The 22,872-nt window shown below is 41.2% G+C and overlaps 2 protein-coding genes across 16 annotated transcripts in view; one reads left to right on the forward strand and one right to left on the reverse strand.

Moving 5' to 3' along the window:
- The window catches only part of LOC111250773 (SEC14 domain and spectrin repeat-containing protein 1-B), a 120,482-nt gene extending 105,100 nt beyond the window's left edge, over nt 1-15,382 (forward strand). For 4 of the 8 annotated variants that reach the window (XM_086990609.1, XM_022806503.2, XM_086990611.1 and 1 more), the window contains 8 exons: nt 471-712; nt 2,347-2,454; nt 9,244-9,300; nt 9,640-9,748; nt 10,054-10,951; nt 11,130-11,741; nt 12,083-12,199; nt 13,447-15,382. In XM_086990609.1, coding sequence (XP_086846735.1) covers nt 571-712; nt 2,347-2,454; nt 9,244-9,300; nt 9,640-9,748; nt 10,054-10,951; nt 11,130-11,741; nt 12,083-12,199; nt 13,447-13,893 — 2,490 coding nt within the window. In that variant the 5' untranslated portion in view covers nt 471-570 and the 3' untranslated portion in view covers nt 13,894-15,382. Of the gene's footprint in view, nt 1-103; nt 265-470; nt 713-2,346; nt 2,455-9,243; nt 9,301-9,639; nt 9,749-10,053; nt 10,952-11,129; nt 11,742-12,082; nt 12,200-13,446 lie in introns of all 8 variants that reach the window. The other 4 variants (XM_022806504.2, XM_086990607.1, XM_086990608.1 and 1 more) reach the window with 3 other exon arrangements.
- The window catches only part of phtf (putative homeodomain transcription factor), a 13,391-nt gene continuing 5,886 nt past the window's right edge, over nt 15,368-22,872 (reverse strand). For 4 of the 8 annotated variants that reach the window (XM_022806506.2, XM_086990613.1, XM_022806511.2 and 1 more), the window contains one exon: nt 15,368-18,499. In XM_022806506.2, coding sequence (XP_022662241.1) covers nt 16,383-18,499 — 2,117 coding nt within the window. In that variant the 3' untranslated portion in view covers nt 15,368-16,382. Of the gene's footprint in view, nt 18,500-18,967; nt 19,037-19,549; nt 22,224-22,278; nt 22,740-22,872 lie in introns of those variants that run through there. The other 4 variants (XM_086990612.1, XM_086990615.1, XM_086990616.1 and 1 more) reach the window with 4 other exon arrangements.

The raw sequence follows: 22,872 nt of genomic DNA on the forward strand, positions 1-22,872 counted from the left end.
CATATATATATACACATATACATATATATATAAACAACCAATTAAGTGAACGTGTTGGTTGCCAGTGATAATGACAACGATGTCTTTCTTGTTTTTTTCTTAGATTTTATTTCTCGCTCGATGGTGTCGGTGCGCTCGTATAGGAAGCTTGCCTTTGATTTAAGTGAGACATTTCCAACAATCTGATGTCAGGGCTACGAAGGGAAGGCGCTGCCTGAGTGTTTTCGTTATTAGATGGTAGATTCACATCAGAGGTATACAATGGTAGGCTCGTAGCTCTACACTATCATCGAGAAGATGGTAGTTAATTAGAGATGTTCAATTATTCTTCTAACGACACTTACTAGCCAGCCACGGATTTACTTGAATTATACTGCTCAACAAGGTCGCTTTGGTGCAATTCTAAGAAAATAAGTGATTTTTCAAATGCTATTTAGAATAACAGTGGACGTCTATTGTGTGACTTTCAGTGATGTTCAACGGCGTGCCAGGCTGAACAGTAGAAATTAAAGGCCTTTGAGGAGGCAAAAAACTGAGAGGCGACGAGACGAGTATCGAGCTTCGGAGACGATGCTTGCGCTCGGCGAGAGACTTAAACGGGTTAGCGTCCTCGGCCCCCTCGGAACGGCGGGCGCATCGAAAGCGGCATCTGACAAAGATAAACTGACCGCTGCCTCCGGAGGATATCAACAAGAAATTTATTCATATCCAGGTGAAAATAAGCAGATGCCGATCATCGGCAAAAGGAATCGCAATAAGACTAAATATCGTTGTCACAATAGAAATACTAGACGTATATGTATGTTTTATACCTTCTTTGGCTATAGTTGAAAGTGTGTTTGAACTGATAGAAGAGCGATGGGCTTGTGTCTAATTAGTTAGTCTGCTATCTGCGCTGATGTACTCTAAGGTAGCCTGGACTTAAAATGAGAATAAAGTTCTCGAAATAGCTATTATCTCTTAACAAAGCATATTTGAACTAATCACTCGATGAGAAATGTTATGATCCGCTAGATATTTATTGTTACAAACCAACAAGGTATATCCACATAGTTCGTGATTTGTTTAAAACCATTTATTGCCACCTTTTTTGCTGATCTGTATGCATGTTTCGTCGTATTGCCCATACCTTTAAATAGTATGGAAAGAAAAAAATAACACCATCCAGTACGTTGTCGTGCTTTCTTTTTCAATACTAAATTTCCGCTACGCTCATATTAACTCGACATTCCGCGAGCCCCCCCCCCCCCCCCCCCCTCCCTGCCGGAAACACCCACGTTTGGATCGTCTTTAATAAATATGTACCTACGTTTAAAAGAGCATTATACTAAGGTTATAGAAAAAATAGAAATATTCTTCTGCTCATATCGCAAGAAAATAGTGGCACCGAGATGGTTAAACTGTTTGTCCTTTGGGCAGTTAGCCGGTCTATTCTGGCTTCTGGCCTCTGGCTTCACGACTCCTTACAAAGGAAGAACCCTTTAAAAGGCAACATAAAGCCAAACAGATTCCGTTAACACCAACATTAGCAGCAATCTGTCGATAGGTCATTGTGACTAACAATTCGTTGTATTATAGTGATCATGAGACGCAGAGAAGGCTTGTAGATCTAAGGCTTCTATTTAAGAGGCAATCGAAATCCATATATGGACTAGCCGTGACCAAGAAAAACAACCAGCAGGGGCTTTTCACTGAGCGCATACTCTACCCAGCTTGTTTAATCTATCTTTGTCTTCTAGGCTCTTTCTATTTCATTCGTTTAGCTAGTCTCGCGCGCCTCTCTAGATAGGAACAAACGCCGAAATAACGACTTTATGCTCAATTACCACATCGGGTGGAACGGAATACTGTGAAATCATTATATCTAACTAAATTGCTACGTTTGCGCCTTTGCATTGAACGCAGATAGAGTTATCCGCGCGTCTTTGGTCTCCAAAAATCTACATGTTTATTACACAACTAGGTTTGCATTAACGTAACGCGTTGCTTTCTTCGTGTCATTGCTCCTTTACGAAAATACCATAAAAAAGATTGCCAATGTTCTTCATTTAAGCATTGAACGCTTTGCTGCAAAAACACAATCAAATATTTGCATTAATATTCAATTATCGTTGCCGAGAAGCTATAGCTAGCTCACCACTGCAGCCATAAGAATCAAAGGCTAGCTGGACAGCCTATAAGTGCGTGTAAGGAATTTCGGCTTTAAACAGAAAAAAAAAAAAAAGAGAGCATTATTCTATACAATTGATAGAACAAAAAGAAAACTGGCTACTATAAAAAAATTTATTTGCTTTCTACCTTGGTTCGGCTGGTTAAATTATCCAATTGATAATATCATATGATTAGCTGGCGACTTACGACGTGTCTCAACCTTACGTACACGTACGTTTGGTGCCCCTGTAAGCTGTTCCCGTGACTATCGATGCAACGAGGACTTTGGCCTGGCCGAAACAGGTTAGTGAAGTGCGAACTCATTTGAATTTGGCCGCCTTAAGAAATGCGTCGGAAGGAGATATTTACTTCCTATGCAATCTTCATCCGCGGCTGGAACATTTGAACGATAATATAGTGTAAAAACATTATTAATTAACAAATGATCTTTTTTTACTCGAAGCCACCAGTGTATCGTGTGACAAATTATCGTTCATATCCGATATTTCAGTTGTCACACACAATAATAAGGATAGTTACTAGCTGATTTTCTAGCGCCGACCGATTACCTAGAGTAAAAATGATTGAAAAAAAAATTAGTAACGAATTTACTTATGAAAAAATTTAATTATTTTTTTAAGCTGTTCCTAAGGAGGCAAGCTGAGCCTGCTATGGAGCGCCCATCTTCACAGTTGCTTGAACACGCACTCATAATAATTAGCTAATGAATACTTGACCCGACAACTTGGCTGGAGTACTACTCCCAATAAGCTCAAGAACGATAATAATGATTATCTCCAGCTTCGAAACTAATGCAGCTCGCCGTCCGTTACTTTCTCCACGCGCAAAAAGTAACTTGTGCCCAGTGTCTTCCCAAGACAAGTCCTCTGCCAAGTCATTTTTGTTGATGATGACGACGGTTATAATTATCACAACAATTATCTTCATCACTAATTCAATGATGAAACAGTATAACAGTGCACACAGAAGTCACAGCGGTTGCAGTAGCAATGCTACGGTTGTCGTCGCTACTGGCGATCAGCCGTTCGCGGACGTAGGGCTTGATTGGCGCGACGTGTTTTGCCATCATCAACGTCGTTTTTCTTCCAAAGCCTTTCCCATATTTAAACCCTTGTGCCGTTGAAGCTACTGTGTAGCGGCGGCATCACCGGTGCTAACCATTGTTGCTCTTGCTGCTTCGTTCGATCAGGTCACGGGCCGATACTGAATGAGCAGAAGCGCGATAACAATGACAACCATAGTGATGATAGTGAAGGCGAGGGGCCGATGACGTCTGTTAAGCCGACGAAACCGACAAGCAGAAAGGGAAGAACAGGAAGAGATTCCTTCTGCTTTGGCTGTTTGTTACTATTTTTGTTTTTTTTTTTTTCGCCTTTCAATTAGTCATCGGCGGCAAAAGCATCTGTGTGAGAACTTCTATCACGACTTTTACGGTTGGCAAGACAATGAACTTCAACTATCTTTTTAGAATTAGAGCAGGTTTCACTAATCCATTACGTAAAAAACTCTTCGTGTGGAAGAAAACAATCCGGTCATCAAGTTAAATAAATACACGTTTATCAAGGCTCGATTGCCTCCTTACAGCGATGCCCAGTATCATTTATTTGGGCAGTATACCCAGATGGCGGTGGGTCTATGTAGCAAGTACGTGTCATTCAGCTTAGCCAAATGTGCTCATCTTCGATTTCACATAAACACAATGCGAATAAACATAGGCATTTTATGAAAAAACCGGGATTAATATTTTTCTCAGCCTCGTTGAGATGCTAATTTTGGTACTATGATGTTTGTTAAACTTTTCTTTGCACCTAATACATATACACAATTAAACTGGATCCTGAAACTTTTGGACGATACATAGTTTATGGTGGAAGCCATACATTGTGTTTAGTTACGACATGATGATTTCATCGATGCATGGTTTAACATGGCTCTAGACGCGTATGAATCTATACCTAAATTTTTTAGTATGTAAGCCATTAGATACTACTTCAATCTGCATGCCTACCTGCGCGAAGGTTGCGAGGAGTTGGCAATTAAATGAAGTGTTGCTGTAAACCTTTAATGAACATAGATCTTTAACGAGAGAGATAAACTGAACGATTTCCACCCCCATTATGTAATGGGGTTCGAGAACATGTAGCTCATATTTTGCATAAGATCTTTACCCACACCTCATGGAAACATATTATTTTTATTTTCGTTTTCTCCTGGTTATAGATGCCGTCGCGGTACAGCTTCTGCTTCTTTTTTCAAGCTCCATGTAATTTCTATTTTCACGGTAATTAAAAAATGTATCGTATAGTGTAAATAACTTCCTGTACGTTCGTAGTTCAGCCTATTGGCATGACTGACTGAAAGACTTCGCCAATGTTAAGGGCATTAATTTGGTTTTAGCCCTTCCAATAGCATCGATATGTTTCCTTAGATATAACCGTCGCTTTTCTCAATAGAAGCAGTAAGACCTTGTAGTGTTCGAAATAAATTAGTATTAGATTTATATGAGCTTTAGATGAACAACCTATCTGTATTGAATAGATTACAAAATACAGGATGTTAGTTTTAAATTCAGACTTCTATTGTGAGCTTTTTTAACACAAACAAATACTTCAATGATTTTGTTATGAGTTAACAGCGTAATTTTCGACGGTCATGTTTATTTGATGTAACTATTGTTCACCGTGATTACACTTTCGACTGGCAATTTTAGTTATTTCCAAATATACTTCCTTTACTATAGCTCTTCCATAGTAATCTTGTTTTAAGTGACATTGTGACAAGTGTTGAATTAGAGTCGTGTACCAAAGACGCCCTGCAAAAAACAACGGCGACATCAAGCTTCGGGTTAGGAGCAGTTAATTTTATAAATACAAGGGTAAAAAATGGCCAAAAGAGGCAAAAGCTTTTAAAAATACTAATTGTAAGAGCTTACTTGGTCGATCCAAATGGCGATTAATATAAAAGGGGCATCTATGGATATGTCTCAGGATTGCCACAAATGGTTTTAAAGTCACTTGATGAGTATTTGCACCCTATAAGTCGTACTCAGGACTTGCAGAAACGGGCAACGACGTAAACCTTAGACTCCAAAAAAAACAAAGATATTGATTTGCGGTTTGAGGAGCGTTTGTAGTTGTTGCCTTTTGCCAAAAAAAACAAAAAGTTCTGCACTGTCTATTTTTTTTCCTTCAGGAAAACGGTTTTTGGATGAATACATTCACGACACCGCTGTCGAGCATTCAAGAAAAATCAGGATAAGCATGGCATATGGGACCGAATGAGCCTTTTCCTTTAATGTATACATCTGTTTTTGCATAGAGGATCCTTTTATCATATACAGCTTTAAGTAAACTGTATGCCTAATATGCTTGATGATAATTAATACATGATTTGTCTCTATTGCTTGAAGCTGTTTGTTCAGTGACGCCCGGAGCAGGTCTTCTTCTTTAAGCGCAGCCATTTTTCGTTCCACCTGTCTGCTTATGGTGACATCCTTCGACAAAATTCATTAGGTTTTAAAAGGTCAATGAATCTCGAATGTGCGTTGAAAGAATGTTTTACCATAGTAGATTCATTTTGATGCTTTACTACTGAGTCCTTAGACTATGAATTAAATGTCAGTTGAGTTCAACAGTATTTAGAGAGGTTTAGAGAAAGTAAGCTTATCAGATTAGTAAACAAATTTCCCCTATCGTAAGGGGTAGTACTGTTTTTCTAAGCTGTTCAACAAAGATCGGTCATTGTAACTGCGTAACACTCAATACGGGGTCAAATATTGAAATGCAGCATCAAGCTGTGATTTCTTGTTGAATTCAGAGGGTTGATAAGGTACTCAAGCTTCAAGTTCTAGCGCTAACCCTAAATACTTAGGGTGGTTCATAACGGTCTTCTGACTGCAGCCCATCATTTTAGCAAATTCCCGAATTGTCGTTCGGTGATTTTCTAAAGGAAAATTTCTAAAGGAAGTGCCTTCAAGCAATCATTATTGAACATAGACGATTACACAGAACGGGGGCATCGTCTCTGTCCTGGATACCGTTTTCAAATTTAATAGACCATTCTTTGGGAGTTCCTTTTGCAACAGTACTGTGACCGCGCATATGGCAAATGTCTTGAGCTGTTTCGGCAACGTTACCAACAAAATGCTTGGTACAGAACATATCTGTACTGGTAATAGGTGTCCCTTCAAGAACTTGAGACGTGACAACCACGCTTATCTTCATCTGCACTAGAGAAATATAAATGTAATGACGATGCAATGTCGATGAAAGATGTAGACAGTCACTCTAGATTGTGTGTCAATCATAGTTTTGACTACCGGTCAGATTCGTTGTGGATTAATTATGACATTCTACATAAAAAAGTTTACTGTAATATAGAAAGCGATGTTCAATGACGTCTACCGGTTTTCCAGTATTGCCACTGCTCAAGCATTTCTAAAGGGAGGAATTCGACGACGAGGGTTTTAAGGCAACTGTATGCTTGCTATACCTTTTTGACGTACCTGATTTTCATACAGCATTCCGAAGGACTATTTTTATATATGTGAAGGCCAATTGTCGCATACTGACAATATAACGGATTAACACCTATTTATTCTTGATCAAGAGACGTTGATGCGTTACCAACCATGCTGCGTCTGCGCAGCACTCGGGTGCTCCCCGAACAGCAATATCTGTCGCTGCTTCGTGTTGTCGTACAGGTCTCGCGTCCTTCCTGCAACGCGTCGCAATATACCACTGCGCGCCATCGCCTGTCTTCCGATGGTCTAGTGTTCCCGCACTAAGATTAGAAAATTTATCGAGCTCCGAACCCTCCTTCTGCCAACACTGCTCTTTCGGGGCCAACCTGCTTTCCGGTTGTTGTTTGAGCGTCAGCGACCATGCAAACTAGAGGTTCAAGTTTCTAGGTATACTGAGGAGGCTCTGTAAGCGCTCTAGCCACCAGCCGATCTGCCTCCTATATACAGCAATCTGGCGGCCGATTTCCGCACTCATAGGTTCGTCGTCAGTCGAACTACAGTCGAGGAGGAATCGGCTCCAACTTATAACACGGCCGACTTAGTAACTACTTATCCTCTATATAATACTTAGATAGCATTTATCAATTTTTTATACTAATACTTTTTACTTGATTACTACCGTGCGGGACGTTCTCATCTCGCGGCCACCATAGCTTTAATAGGGCCTGTTAGGCTTTTGCGTTGCTGTCTAGGCTCGCAACGGACTACTTTTGCGATCCGTCCTGGCTAGAATCTTGGCATAAGGATCCTGGACGGTCCAAGCTGTTGTTATGTGCGACGCAGTTCAACTAGATTTTTTAGAAGAGCTGCCATAAGCCTCCTGAATAATTCCTTATACCTCTCTCAAGTAGACTTTCGCGCCTTGAACACAATTGGCTGAACATGGGACACGGTTACATGTCAGAAACTTGTGTTTCAGAATCTACGCTTACCTTGTCGTAGCGATTGATGGCTGGCTCCAGACGTTCCAAACGGCCTATCTCCGTCTTTACATGTAGTTGGCGACCAATTGGCGAAATACTCAAGGACTGATCCCTCTCTCCGTATAATTTTTCGCCTTTAGTTTACGCATGGCTTGAAAAGCGTTTAGGTGAATTTTGTCAGGGCTTGAGTACAGCAGAATGTCGGCTTACCGCAGAAGCACTGCATGCACTACGTAGTTATTAAGTGTGTTTTCTGCAAGCATAAACCGGCTAATCTTTATCTTCTTCAAGTACACTCACTATCAGATACCATCGAAAACTTATTATTTGATGCGCTGCTAACGCTGGCACAAGAGTAACCCCTAACAAAACCTTTCGCTTTACACATAATACACAAGTTCAGCTCGGTACTGGCAAAATATGGAGCTAAAGTCTCTCAATGGCATGGCGCCGCAGGACGCCGACAGACCATTCTTGAAGCTTGCCGGACTTTTGGTTTAGGCCGAAAGTCAAATCTTTTTCAGTCAAGTCAGGTCTTTCCGACAGATAATCTTAGATTAGATAGATTAATTCCGCAGATCAATTTGTCCCTTCTGCTGTAATAAAATCACACATACTTGACTTAAAAAGGACAGACGTCAGTCGTATATTCGCAAGAAACACCTTCGAATCGAGGCCTTGCTTCGTCTAACAAGGCTTGCCTGGCCCGCACAAAGTTCACAAGCCTGGATCACCACGAAACAGAAGAGCTTTCTTCGAGTACAGCTTTGAACACCTCGTGAATCATATGACCTTAACTTCACTGACAAAAGCTCCACTAGACCATAATATAGTTATCACAAACAAAAAGAAGGAAAGTCAAAATATGCCGCTGCAAGATTTTCGAGCAGCCATGTATAGTCAAAAAAACAGTGCGGCACATAACACTTTCACCGGCCATTCATTTAAATCTAGATGTCCGGTTGTTTCTTCCATACAAATATATCTCTTATTGGTATAGATGAGATGTGTAATTTATACTGTTTAGACAAAGATAGCAAGAAATTAGTATGTCTACACATAGTTTAAATGGAAAATCATCTACCATACTTCTACGCTGTCAACACATTAAATTATAACCCAAATACATATATCGTTAAGCTTATCTTTTCAATATGGGTGAATTGATTAAAAAAAATAGCGGTTAACAGCACAAATCAGATTACAGTCGGTTAACTACACACTAAAGTTGGCTTGGGCTTACTTAACGTTAATCTATTCTAGTTTTTTTTTTTTTTTTTTTGGAATAGAACGTCTGAATGCTCGATGCAAAACAAGTGGTTTCATCAAGTGATCTTTTTCGACAATGGCATTACTACAACCGTGTTATTGTTAGTAGGTAGACATAGAGCGCTCATTAAGGTAGCTTGTCTAAACACATCAAAGCAATTTTGGTGACCATGCAAAAATGGCAACGTAGTTGTGCTTCATTATGAGAGCTGATTCAGATTGTTATATATATCCTAATTAAAATACTATTTCAAATGAAATCCTCATACAGTTATAATAATTTGACTAATCCAGCTACGGTTATTTTAACTGTTTGATGTTCCTATTCAATGTTGCTATTGGTCCTTTTTCGTGCAGGACCAGGGGCAACAGAGATCGTCGAGCTGCTTCGACGGCGCCTAGCAGTGTTATCAGGTATGCATACCTATCTTTCATGAATTTCTCATTTTATCTAGTAAAGAGATTTTATATTTCACGAAATCAAAGCAAAGGGACCCGTCAATTTAATACTAAACTCATTTGATGAAGTGATCAGAAATTTTGCAAAAACAGTTCTACTTTAGTGCGTATCATAATAGATGTTATTACGTTATAAGTAACAGGAATCGAGTTTTATTGTCCTAATTTTGCATGCATTACCCAAAAATATATACCTGTGTAATATATCTTGTGAACAATGTGCTCAGTGGAGAAAATGTCCTAAAAGAACGTAGTAGTGGTATGTATTTGATGTATTTGTTGTCGAAATTCCAGGTGGTGAGGACAAACGTGGAGGCCCTGTCGTAACCGTGTTTGCACCTAAAGATGACTTCAATACTAATGACTTGAAGCAAACGCTACACTTTCTGAAAGACCTTATCGGGTAAATACTTTTCGTATATACTATTAAAACTGACTACCAACGCCCCGCTTTCGGGGCAGAACGAGTTTTAGTTGAGTTTTGGGTAATTACTTTCGTTAAAACAAGACCCGCAGCCAGATAACACTAGCAGATCTAATTCTTATTCCCTTATAGAAATTTTATTAGAAGTAAACTCCACAGTTTTTCTTTTCTCTCTATCGCACCAAACAACCATTTGGTCCTTAATACTGTAATAGATATCCAGCGCATCTACACATATACTGACCAGGGTGCACCGTTATTTTCTTGATTGATTCATTTCTAAGGTACGAGGAACGTAGCAGTGGTATTTCAGTTTTACTCGAAGGTTCGCCAATTCTGACGCGTTGTCTTGACGAAGTAATCGGTGCTGTACAGAATGTATTTGGTGATTGCTTACATGCCATTTACGTATATGCCATACACGGTCTGTGGCATCACAAAAGTCGATCTTCGCCGGACATCCGAAAGGCACTGCAGGATAACTCCGGCGCTTTGCTTAGTTATATGACACAGCAAAAACTGTTCAAAGTTATTTCGCCATTTCAGCTTACAAATGAGTTCGGGGGAACTCTCGAGTACAACCACTTAGCCTGGCTAGAGAGACAATTGGCCATCGAGAAGTTTTTACGGGACGCACGAATCATACGCAAGCATGCAGACGCTACAATCCAGACATGTGAAGCTCGGTTAGACGCTGAAGGCCCGACGCCTACCTCTGTAGAAGAAATTCGGAGAAATTGCGTATCCATGGTCAACGTCATACATACGACTTATGTGAACGGCCAAAGATTATTGCTAAGTTTACAGAGCGAAACCGAAGGCTCGCTGTCTCAATGCGGCAAAGGAGCGTTGAAACAAAATGCAAGTCAGTTGCGCTGTATCAAGACGGTGCTTGACTCTGTGACATCTATCAAAACCGCGTTCGAGTTGCGTTGGACGACCCTACATGGAGCGCTGTGCCAGATCTCCAATATGCAACGCTTCATACAGGAAAGCGCTGAAGTTGTAGCCTGGGTTGACTCTGAGGGTGAGCGTCTTTTGACAGAGGGAAATACTCTGGTAGGAATGACTCTTGAAGAAGCCCTAGTTCGTCGTAAACACATGCACCAGGTGGCGTTGCTAGCCATGGATTGCTACGCAAGATATTCACAGTTGAAAAGTCTTGCTCATCATCTTCTTCGAGTATGTAGCTCGCATTAAAGAGGTATAATTTAGTGTAATTGCGCGGGTGTTGACCAAGTGCTTTTTATAAGAGGCTGGAGTATTTTGTCATGTTCATGTGTTTCGTTTTCCAATATCATCGGTAAAATAGTAATATTGGTACATTTTATATATGCTCGTGCTCCCTATTATCATGTAGGAGGCGAATCCAGATACGACAACGGTTGAGTCAACTATGCAAAAGCTAGATGCTACCTGCCAGGTGTTCGCAACGAAAGTAGATGCTCGACGTAGGATATCCGAATTGGCAGTCGTATTTCATCAGGCCTTCGAACAGACTAATAAACTAGCGAAGGATATCGAGCGAAGAGTATGCGCTGGTAATTCAAGTAGCGCATCGGGAAGTGATCCTGTTGGTTCGGCTGGAGAGTCGGCCTGCGACTCGTCAAATTCGGATGGATGCAGTGTCGTCGACGAGGATGATCCACCAGCTGGGAACGAACTGCATCTTCAGCTTCAAGGTCTGGCCAATCCAGGCGGTCATATAACTCAAGAAGCGCACAAAACTATACTGGAGCTAGATGACACATCCGCTGTGCTGAACTCCAGCCTAGATGATTTTAAACGAGTGTCGATCGCTTTCAAAAAGAGCTTGCAAAACCGAGACTTCGAGCTGGCCCAACCGATGGTTCAGAGAATGTGCGCTGCCATTACAAAAGAGGTTGATAGTGCGAAAGCACTCATCGAAATTAAAAGAAACCACCTTGTGCAAACTGTCCAGCTACTGAGCTGTGAACAGGACGCCAAACAGGTATGCATATAGTAATATTAATTATTAGGCCATTTCTTATTTCGAAGTAAAGCTAACGGAACATAGTATACATTATCCTATATCGAACTGGCTTTTAGCTGTTCACTGCGGCTGCTATTGTGATGACTGACTGGTTGACTATTTCGAAGTAGAACGTCAGTGATCATGCTCTCATGGGCGCCGACTAGAAAAGAATAACTATGTGGCCGTCATGACGATAGCAGCAATGATGCTGATTAGCTTAAATGCGTTCACCTTCAAGCAAGCTTATTTGTATCAATCAAAACTAAGGGTAACAGCCGAAAAATTGTTTCTTGAAAATTTAATGCTATGACTTTTAGTCGGTGAGCTGGCTTGACGATCTTTGCCTCGCAGCACAAAACGCTCTCGAATCGGACAGCGGAATCGAGGAACAAACGACGAGGCTGAAGCACGACAAAATGGATACCACTGCCAAGGCACGTCTTCGAATCGAGTAGCAACTTAGGGACACCTAAGCTAGTCATCTGGGCTCAAAACCGAGCTCAGAAATACTTCGTCTAGTGCCGGAGGCTAGCAGGGCCTAACGACAACACCGGAAATTTATTTCGGCAACTATTAAATAGTGATGGCATTGTTCCGCTTCTGCAGATAATATGCGAGGAACAATTTCGTCTGCCAAAATCTTTTATACATTACTTCATGTTTATGATTGATGATAACTTTTTCTGCGAGGTCTGGAGGTAGTACGAGTCCCGATTCGCTTCATTCTACAAACCTCTCTGTGTTTCGAGTTTTGCCTTTAAGCATCCTATCAGACAGCCGGCTTCCAGCGCGAAACGAGGTGTGTCTATGTTCGGGTTTGAGCCTAGACCACAACGTGTCCCTAAGATTGGCAGGCAAATGCGCTACCCACTAAGCTATCACGGGGACTACCAGCCCAATAAACCCTAACAAACCAAATTCTGGAGCTTTACAACATTTTCCTGCCTTTCCCTTAAACTTAATTTTTAACAGAAAATCACTTAGATTGTTACATAGCTATTATCAAGAGTGAAGAAGTTTGTAAACCGGCTATTTTCTAAAAGCACTATCTAATTACCTAAAATATATTCATATTTCTACAGGTAAATTAAACGCTAAATGTTTGCAATGGGTCATTGAACAGGCATAACTTAATATATAGCAATGCAAAATAGCATGATGTAAACTTTTCCATTTGTTCGACTTAAATGAACGTTGCGTATTTAGTGCAGCTGTTTGATGTTTACGCTACCGAGGCTCATATCACATAGATATGATATATGAAGGCACTCAGACACTGTCAACGTTCATTCAGCGTATATACATAGAAAACTTCATGCTAAACAGCATGAAGTATATAATCACCTAATAACCGCTAACCCTAAACGTATGTAGATGTTTTTTCAGCAGGTCATTGGTAAGGTTTTGTTGCTAGAATGAACGGCCCGTCCATCACAGAGTAAATGTTTCGGGGGAATGAATGTTTTTATGTAATAGCACCTGTCGTACAGTGTAATTCACCTCATAACACTACTACTACTATACTACTAAGTACCATAAGTAGAATGATTCAACTCACGAAATTTAACAACCATTGCGTTCTTCAAATTTCCACAAAAGCATTATAATTGTCCAAGCTGATTAAATGCTTATTATTATTATTGCTTAATCAAATTAAAATCGTTAAATTACATTTTCACAGGAGGCATACGAATATGGGCGTCGTTTACTGGACACTGCAGTGAAACTGCGCAAAGAGTGTAAATACAAAACGGGTCCCTCAATTCGGATTGCCGACCAGTTATTCAACGCGTGGATACGTTATCTCAATGTGACTAAGGGTGGACGTTCTTCAGGTAGTCAGAGTTCTTCGACGGCAGGAAGCTCACCTTCATCGTCGCCCATAACCTCGAAGGTGCCCTTGCGAAACACCTTGTCAAGCAACAGTAACGGTACTCGAAGCAACAATAACAACAAACAACCCATGGCTACATCAGCTATCCGACAACAACGACGCAGCGCCTTCTTTCCGCCGCCGCCGCCGCCGCCGCCGCCACAGCCGCCGCTGCAGGCTATCACCACCAACAACAATAATAATACGCCCCAACGCAGACTGCAATCATTCCACAGCTGCAGTTCACTCGTATAGTAGTTATGACCAATTAGACTGAGTAGTGATGTATGACGCCGACGAGGAAAATCGAAGAGGACACAACACGTACTAGGAATAACAATAAGCAGCCTCCAGGAGCTAGCGGAAGTCCGACAGCGTCTGAGTGAGTCATGGCAATATATATGCATATACGCGTATATGTCGAGGCAATTGCTGCGAGCAAGCATACGCCCGCGTCGAGCAAAGCGAAATAGTTTACAGAAAGGAAGAAAGTTCTTCTAAATGAAACCTGCGGTGGAGATACATACGAACCTTTAATATAGTCAACCGTTAGTACTATGTCAACTTAATGCCGCTCAATAATCAAAGGGACGTTGTGTGATACATTTGTTCACACAGGATATGATACAGTACAACAAAAGGGTTTCGAACTTCCGACGACCGTATTCGACGACGTGTAACAATGGAAACATAGTCAATTCTCTGAGCGGCAAATATGCCCTAGCTTCTATATGTATATATTAGTTGTAGCGTACTGGAAAGCCAACAACACTTGTTAGGTGCTGTTACCTTTGGCGGAAGCATATTCGAGATACGCATTTTTGTTTCGCTTTAGGCTGATACTCGAATTAGTCTATATGATTCAGTTGACCTTTACAGTCATCAACGAATTATTTTGATGTTTTTTCCTTCCTCTCACCATACTTACTACTTACCGCCAACTGCTCCTTCCGTTTCTGTCGATGCATCAAACAACCTGTTCCTGGCGATAGGAGCGAACAATAGTGCCTTAAATGAACCTTGTGTAAAATACCTTGATGCTTATGAAACCAGTCAATGAAGAAGTTACGATTAAGCGAGCAAACTTCTACTTGATATATACAGATAAAACTACGGAAAGTGTGCATCTTGTGTATCTAGTAGAACACGCCTGCCGTGCTAGTGCAAAAAGAAGCGTTTGAAGGCCAAGGCTAAATGGCGTTATGCTAGACATAACGACCCTTTTGGCCTTTGCCTAACACAGTCGAAATAGGATATAGCTATCTGCATTACATCGGTACAAAAAGCCTTTAAGAATTGCGTTTTGCTTATACCACATAAATGAGGAACGTTTTGCAGGAGCATCCACACACAAATGAGAGTGAATGAAGACATGAAGGAGATAAGTAGGCGCGTTCGCCAGATTAGGTACGGTTGCAAGCTGCTGCTACTAGCAGACTTGACAAGGATAAAGCTAGTTGTCTATTAATCGATGACAATAATAGAGAAGACTTCGTGTTTTTCGAAGCTTACGGCCATTATAATGAAGTCAAACAAATTGCAACAATTATATCCTGATTGCGCGTTGAATCTTCCTGCCTGCCTGCCTGCCTGCCTGCCCATCTGATGGCAAAACGAAAAACACAAATATACGTTATATCTTAGCAGTACGTACCACGCTATAGAATAATACGTCGTACTGCTGATGATATTTGAGTTTAGGAAGTAAATACATTAAATACAAACGATATACCTTTGAACAGTACATTTTTCTGTTTTTTTTTTAAATTTATTTTCTTCATTTTTGTTCGTTTTCTTCATTATCATACATGGTTGCATAAAATTAAAGAAGATGGCTGCAATTATAATTTACGATATTTGACTCCAAACTGCTCTGGCACGGAAGTCGACTCTGCCGTTCGATAGCAGTCCATATTCTAGTTGAGCATGCTTGATTTGGCATAAATGTTGCCAGAAAACTTTTTCGCATAGCGTTCAGTTTCATAATTTCTTAATAGGGTGATTTCTATTCAATGGCTTTGATTTAAATGTATCGACTGACTTCTCTGAAGCATTTTCCCTCGCTAAATCAGTTAACGGTCACCGTAAAGGCCACTTGTGTAGCAACAGTACCAACAACTAATTCAAACACAGGTGCCTATCTATCTAGGCTAGAGTTTGTGCTGGGTTTTCGGGATCGATAGCCGACATCGATAACAGAAAATAACATCGCTTTAGTCGACTTTTTTAGGCTATTATGTGTTGTTTTAATGAGTAATATGTACATACGGCAGCTGAAAGCGTAGCGCCAACACAGTTTCGCGGGGAATTTAGTGATTAACAATATTTCCATATACAACGGTCTAATACAGCTTATGCTTTTGTTATATGTGATCAGGTCGTTTGCGATTCGAGAAAATCGTCCGATCGTTTTGCAATATCAATGAGAGCCTGCGCTTTGACCCTCAAACACACCTCGAAGATTCGAAGCGAAGGCTTCTTTTGGCTTTCGCCAATATCCATCGCATGTATTGCATCGTTGCCTTCAAGCTGATCCAGCTTAGTTCATGGACGTTCCTTACTGATGCTCCTTACTTTTGAATTAGCGCTCGGTACCTCAGCATCATACAGCCTGCAATTGTAGTCTTTCACAATATACCTAATTTGATTTTAGGTATTACTTGAATGATATCTGCAGTACGACGATGACTGTCAATAGCCTACAAGGGTACTCATGTGTTATGGTTGTGAAGTCTTGGCCATACCTATTTAATTTTTATCTTATGTAACTTGAGTTTGAATCCGAAAAGTTCGGACAATGCTGCGGAAAATGCCGACACGCAGATGACTTTGGTGATGTTATAGAGATAGGGGTTGGCACAGATTCCGGAAATTTTGAACGGACTTTCCAATTCTTTGAGCAGATCGGCTGCTAGTTTAAGAACATTATTAGCGAGTACCAGTTCTTCCTTCTTTTGTGGTTTCTGTTCCATGTGCAGATAAAGATTGATCTGCTCAGTGATAAGGATCGAATGATTACGATACTTCTTATTAATTTTTAGACCCAACACCATGAAGCGTGTCATAAACAGTCCAATGCCAACACACCACAGGGCGCACTCCCAACAGAAGAGGCGCTCCAGTGAGCCTCCGTCACGAAGCATCTGGGCACAAAAAAGGGACAGGATGCAAACGCCCATTATAAATGCTGTAGATACGATTGCATCAACAGATTGCTGTGGACCGTGTTTCTTGAGGTACGATCGTACGCTTAGCCAGGCTTTAATGTTCCTCACTTTATTTAGACGAAAGTGCGGTAGCTCTGAGCGATACGCTCGTCGTGCTGATGTCAACTGACAAAAATGTTTGGCATAAAGGAATCGCTGAGTGAACGTTCGTTCGGCCACACACAGCAAATAAAAAAAGGTTCCAGTAAGGCTGAAACGGACGAGACAGGCGGTGATTGTTGCCATCATTGCGTTATCAGGCAATCCCGCCCACGACAGGTCGATAACGGCCTCATCGGCAGACGAGTTATTCGTAAATAAACTATTGTTAGGTGCAATAAACTGCCGCAACGGACAACCAAAGTCATTCTTGAAATAGAGCGGGTAGATGGCAACGACAAAGCTAAGAAAGAGCGCGAGCAGAGGGTATTCGTTCGAATGGCGCCACGTGTCCACCTTGCGGACGATTGCGGATGCGATGTCGAAGATAGACAGGTCCACTTTCTTACAGTCACCAAGTTCCCAGATTGTACAGCTGACCTTGTCCACCGTGCTACATTGCAGCGGCGCAATATCGTCTCCATAGTCATCATCATCTGTTGCTTCGTCGGAATGGATATTCTCCGAACTAGAGCTCATGTAGTTGCAATCTGTCTGCGACAAGTTAGGCCATTCGAGGTCACACTGGAGGTGCTTCGCAAGTTCTGGCGGTTCAGGCGATAATTGGGATTCGTCGGCACTACTGGCTGTCTCCCCACGGTCGCACAGATCGTCGACCCAAGCGCGTTTGCGGACGAAAGAAGCGCCGCTCTCCGTCGAAAGCCTTCGACGGACATTCAGATCCTCGTCCAGCCGCAGATGGCTCAAGTCGTAGAGAACGCCATCAGAACGCCGCTTTAGCTTCCTGCGTCTCCGTAGATTGTTCATCTCGCTTCGGCTCTTCGCTATAAAAAATTCCTCGTCATCTGAGGAAATGACGATATTGGGCTGTCGCAGAGGTGTTGTTGGCTCACTCGGACTTGTTGGACTCGATCCTTTTTCTGAACTGTCAACGGTACGCTTTGTTCCCATGTCAAGACTTTCAAGTCCACTCTCTTTACTGTCCTCCTTCGTTTCAACCTTAACTCCAGGCTTTGGTACTTTTGGAATCTTACGCCTCAGGCATCTCTTCTGTAGTTTAGGTGATCCCACGCATTTCGTCGTAATCTGCTCATGGATGGCGCCAAGACACGCCATTAGTATCACAGGCCCGTATACCTCAACTACCATAAAGTCGAAATGATCTTTGGTTATTTTAAACAAGTTGAGATACGTCACATGCAGTTGAGCAATATACAACATGAAGAAGTACAAGGAAACTTCAATGCTCGTGTGCTGCGCCCACCAGCAGCAGAAGAGGGGGTAGAGTAACGCTTTGAGTGCGCCCCTTGCGCAAAGTATCAGCCATGAGCTGCGAGGCTTCTTTTTTTTGAACGTTGATCCTTGGACAAGGTCAACGTCAATGAGCCCCGCCTTAAATTTGGTATTTTTCTTCGGTAGCCCGCTGACACCGCGTCGGACCCGGCGTTCCACATCTCGTTCCCATGCTTCCTTGTCGTATGCTCCAATCTTCTTCTGATACCAACCAAGACTTTGGTCAAGCTTCAAATCCATCTCTGTAAAGTACCCATCATCACAAACCAATTAGTAAATCGGCTAACTAGGACGTGATTTGCAGAAGGATCAACATTCAGAATGTAAACGAGTGTTCCCGCATTCATAACAACCTGGCAAATTGACTTTGTTATTTGACTTGGCTAGCTCATATACTTGTATAGCAATGTTGTGGGAACGGTCACGGCAAATTTAAATGTGTTGAAACTGATCGAACGTTGATCGCTATGAACACACTATTTTAGTATATGGGTTGCACGCAGGCCTTAAAAAGTTTGTTTCCTTTTATGCAGCGCAGTCATACTCGTGTCTAGTGTATAATATCGCAAGCGTTACAGTTCGTAGACGAGAAGTCAAGATCTAGAGAGGACTAAAAACAGAGAGCCGAGGCTTTAGCTCTTGCCAAATTAGGTTCCGGAGTAAAATCTTACTAACGCGAACGAGCTAACTGATAGTGAAAGGCCACTTACTCAGAGGCTTGGATCGTTCTATAATCCTGGCGACAGCGATCACTTTCGCCTGCACAGAGTTGATAATCACTATCACCAATTTTCCAAAGGTAATAATAACAGAAAACATTAGAAACCTTGGATAAGTAATCTACAAACACCTAGTCCTCAATTACTTATTTCTAATTCCGAGCATATAGTGACTTGAGAACTAAAGCTTCTGCATCGATGCAGTTCCTTAAGTAAACCATAGTAATAACTTGGCCTGATTTGATAATTTTTCAAACGATATGAGTTGGCTTATTGTCTTTTCGAACATCTAATTGCGAAGACGCAAACGTGATAATAAGTAAGTACGCAGCCGAGAAGATGGCAGTAATTCACTGAAATCTTCACACACGAGTTCACGTCTGACAGAAGCGAGATGGGCTATTTGGTACTGGTCATCTGATCATCGATCAATAGAGCGCGGTCTCTAGCTAGATTCTTATACACTAATTTGCTTACGCTTGCCATTCGGTACTTCAAATGCTAGGGAAGTCTATCTCACTTTAATTGTGCCTTAAAAACTAATTTAAAAAGCAATTTATGGGGGTTTAGCACCTGTAAGAGTAGAGTTGCGACGACATAACGCCCGCCATAAATGAAGGGGTCCCATGGCGTTACACAATCAAACAACTAAATCAAAAAGCAACAACCAGCTATTCCGCTCAAATAATCTCAATGGACTGGCCGGTTTTCCATGGCAGCGAGAACAGCGCGCAAACACTGTACAAAGCCGCAACAGCGGCTCAGTGACGACGAAAGGGAGCTGCAGCGGCAGCCATGACTGACTTGGAGGATTTTTTAAGGAGGCAGCGACGACGATAGTCATCACTTGGCGGTATTGTATGTGCGTAGTATTTTCGAAGGCATAGCCAAACAATTAAGCGGCTAACGGACCGACTGACCATTTCCTGGCGCAGTCACGAACGCCTGTCGCGATCACCAAGCAGTAGAATGGCCATTGTGCTGGCCACTAACCAAAGGAGTAAGTGTTTTAGTGTTATAGAGGAATATATGGATAAATGAGGGCAGCACATAACCAGTTATCGAAATCCGGAGAGGCAGCCGCACTGAGCCTTTCCTGAAATCCACCTGGAAGGGGTAAAAGAGCGTGTACATTCAAAGTGTATTCGCTAGAAAAATAGATATCAAAGTTGGGAAATAAGTGAACGCCTTCCATCACCGCTCTTCTGCTAAAACAGCTGTCGCAATTATACGGTGCACTGTACGCGACAATGCGCGGTACATCTTCTCTTTTCCGCCTCGCTCTCTCCTGTCACTCTCCGTTGTACGCGAGTCCCTTTAGTACAATTCCACTCCACGACGAAAAGGATAGTAACAAACCAGGAGAGAATGACATGACAAGACGCCTTTGCATCGTAATGCCGTCCAAGCAAATATTAAGCTTCTCTATTGATTTACTCTTCTTCTTTGTACCTATCAGGCATTATATTACCAAGGATTAGTTTCTTTTAAGGGAAGAGTCAACGACGACATACGTAAACGCGTTTTGAACTCACGTATCATCACATACGATTTCAACCGTTATTACACATAAGGCGCTGGTAAAGGTCAACTGGAAGACGGCAAACATTGATCCGACGGAATTGACATTCTGCCACGTTAGTATTAGATTACGAGTAAAAAAAAAAATTGTTCCATCTTGTTAGTGCCGTTTATGGAGTCGCGAAGAGAAAGAAATGAGAACAGAGGTGCTTTTCAATGATGAACTCGATTTCGTGTTGCATTAACCTCAATGGTTGCTCTTTATGCTAGCGGCAATACGTAAACTCTTGTTGTTTTGACGAAATACTGAAAGTATACGAGAACAAACGTTAAAGTATGCGTAATAGGATGGTGCGTAATAAGATATGATCTTTTGTCTAGTGCAAGCCCTAGTTCTTCATCAAAAGGCTGAAGAAAGATAGCTTAATTATTTCTTTGTATTTGACACTACCGTAGACTATTGATTTTCATTTCTAGTGACGATTTTGTGTAAAAATGTATTTTCTTTCTGCCCAGCAAGCGGCGGAGAACGAATAGTTAAGAGGTTGCCAATGACGTCTGAACAGATCTTATTCGCACTTGATTTATACATCGCACTACTAATGCCTGGAGTCTATACCAAACATTTAACTAACTAGTTCCAATTTGTGCAATGAGCTTTCGAATTTCCTGGACCGGCTGAGTATCACTCAAGAGGACCAGGCTCCGTCTACTACAGGGAGCGTTCGAGTAATTTCAGGGGAAAATCTTAACTTTTAAATTGCTTAAGACCGTTTTGATACATTCTTTCTGACACTCCAATATTTCTTTTACTTTTTCTACTACCCATCTAAACCTTAGAATATCAGGCTCAGCCTTTGCAGCGCAAAACGAGATGGGGTCACATATACAGTGATTCGAGCTTCATTCATTGCTCCCGAAGAAACAACAGCAGCGGTAATGCGCGAATTATGCGGCTCACCTATACGATGTAACGCGTAATGTGTAAAGTTAAGAGACGAAACCGCCAGATTTGAAATTCACCGCTTTGTTCATAATAAAATTCCTGCTATTTCAAAGATAAATAAAATTACTTATGAATCAATTCAGTATGCGCTTTTTAACGGTAGGAACGCGAGGCCATATCTTTCTTTCAATTATAAAAGCATTTTTTAATAAATATAGCTATATTATTGACACCTGTAAACATTTCGCTGTTACAGTAAGAAGCACATATATACTTCTTATAATAATATGATAATAAAAGTAATATATATGCAGGAGCTCAGTTTTTACATATAAGAAATGCTACTTGTAAAGAATCATGCATTCGATGATCTACCGGATCTGTGATTGCCCATGGTCTGTCATTCCGAAGGCCGCTTTATCTAAAATACATCTGTTATCTGTTCACATGTAGCAACTTATAAATAAAAATTGTATTCTAGTGAAGTTGCCAGTTATTTCTTAAGATAGCTAAAGATGAGCTTTAGATACGCCTGCTCTCTTATGACTTCTAATTAACTTTAGTTAAATGGTATTTCTGCCTAAGCACAATAAACTATTTTAAAAGGTGAGCTTGGTAAAGTTGAACTGGCACCTTCAAAACGATCTCCGGAAAATCGTCTACCATTAGAAGAGAACGGAATTAAGAACAAAACTAAATGCAGAGAATAAAAGCCGGAAACGACTAGACGTTCATTATAGACATTAGCGTTGTATCAAGGCAGCTCCCCTAAAGCGTAGACATGATATTTATACTGGTTAGCTTTCTGGGGATATTATCTTCCTAAACCACTTACTCTTATTCAGAAGCTTGTTTTCATATTATTTGTTAGTCAGACGTAGAGAGTCGACGAATTCGCGGACTTTGCCCCGCACCTTTTTTGTCGTTAATTAATCCAAGACATATTGACAGTCATCCCGCTGCAATTATCTGCCTCCCACAAGCTCGTTAGCCTTTTGCTATATTACATCAGCCTACTGTCATCTGAACGAACTTTTGTCGGCATAATCTAAGTGACAATTCAATCGTGGACCTTCATAGTTCGCCTGTCGCTCCAAAAATCCTGCCACACAAATTTCGTTATTCCGTAAGAGTCATTCTACTTTTTGATTCAGTGGATTTATTAACTCCGTTTCGCATTGAAATATTCCTAATAAACCTACAGCAGTTATTATGTGAGCGTGTTCTAATACTGTTATATCCAACCTATGGCACTGCTGTATATATTTTGTTGTACCCTTGCAACTACCAGGTTACATTAACGACATTCCCTTAATTTATTAAATTCTATACCCGCAGCAATGTGATTCATGTGCAGGTACAAATACTTCATCACCCTGTTGCGCTAGTTATTAGTTAGTTACTTCGTTATTTTTTTGCAGTTCGTATA

This window comes from Varroa destructor, unplaced genomic scaffold, assembly GCF_002443255.2.
Source record: "Varroa destructor unplaced genomic scaffold, Vdes_3.0 BEIS01000005.1, whole genome shotgun sequence".
Lineage (NCBI taxonomy): Eukaryota > Metazoa > Arthropoda > Arachnida > Mesostigmata > Varroidae > Varroa > Varroa destructor.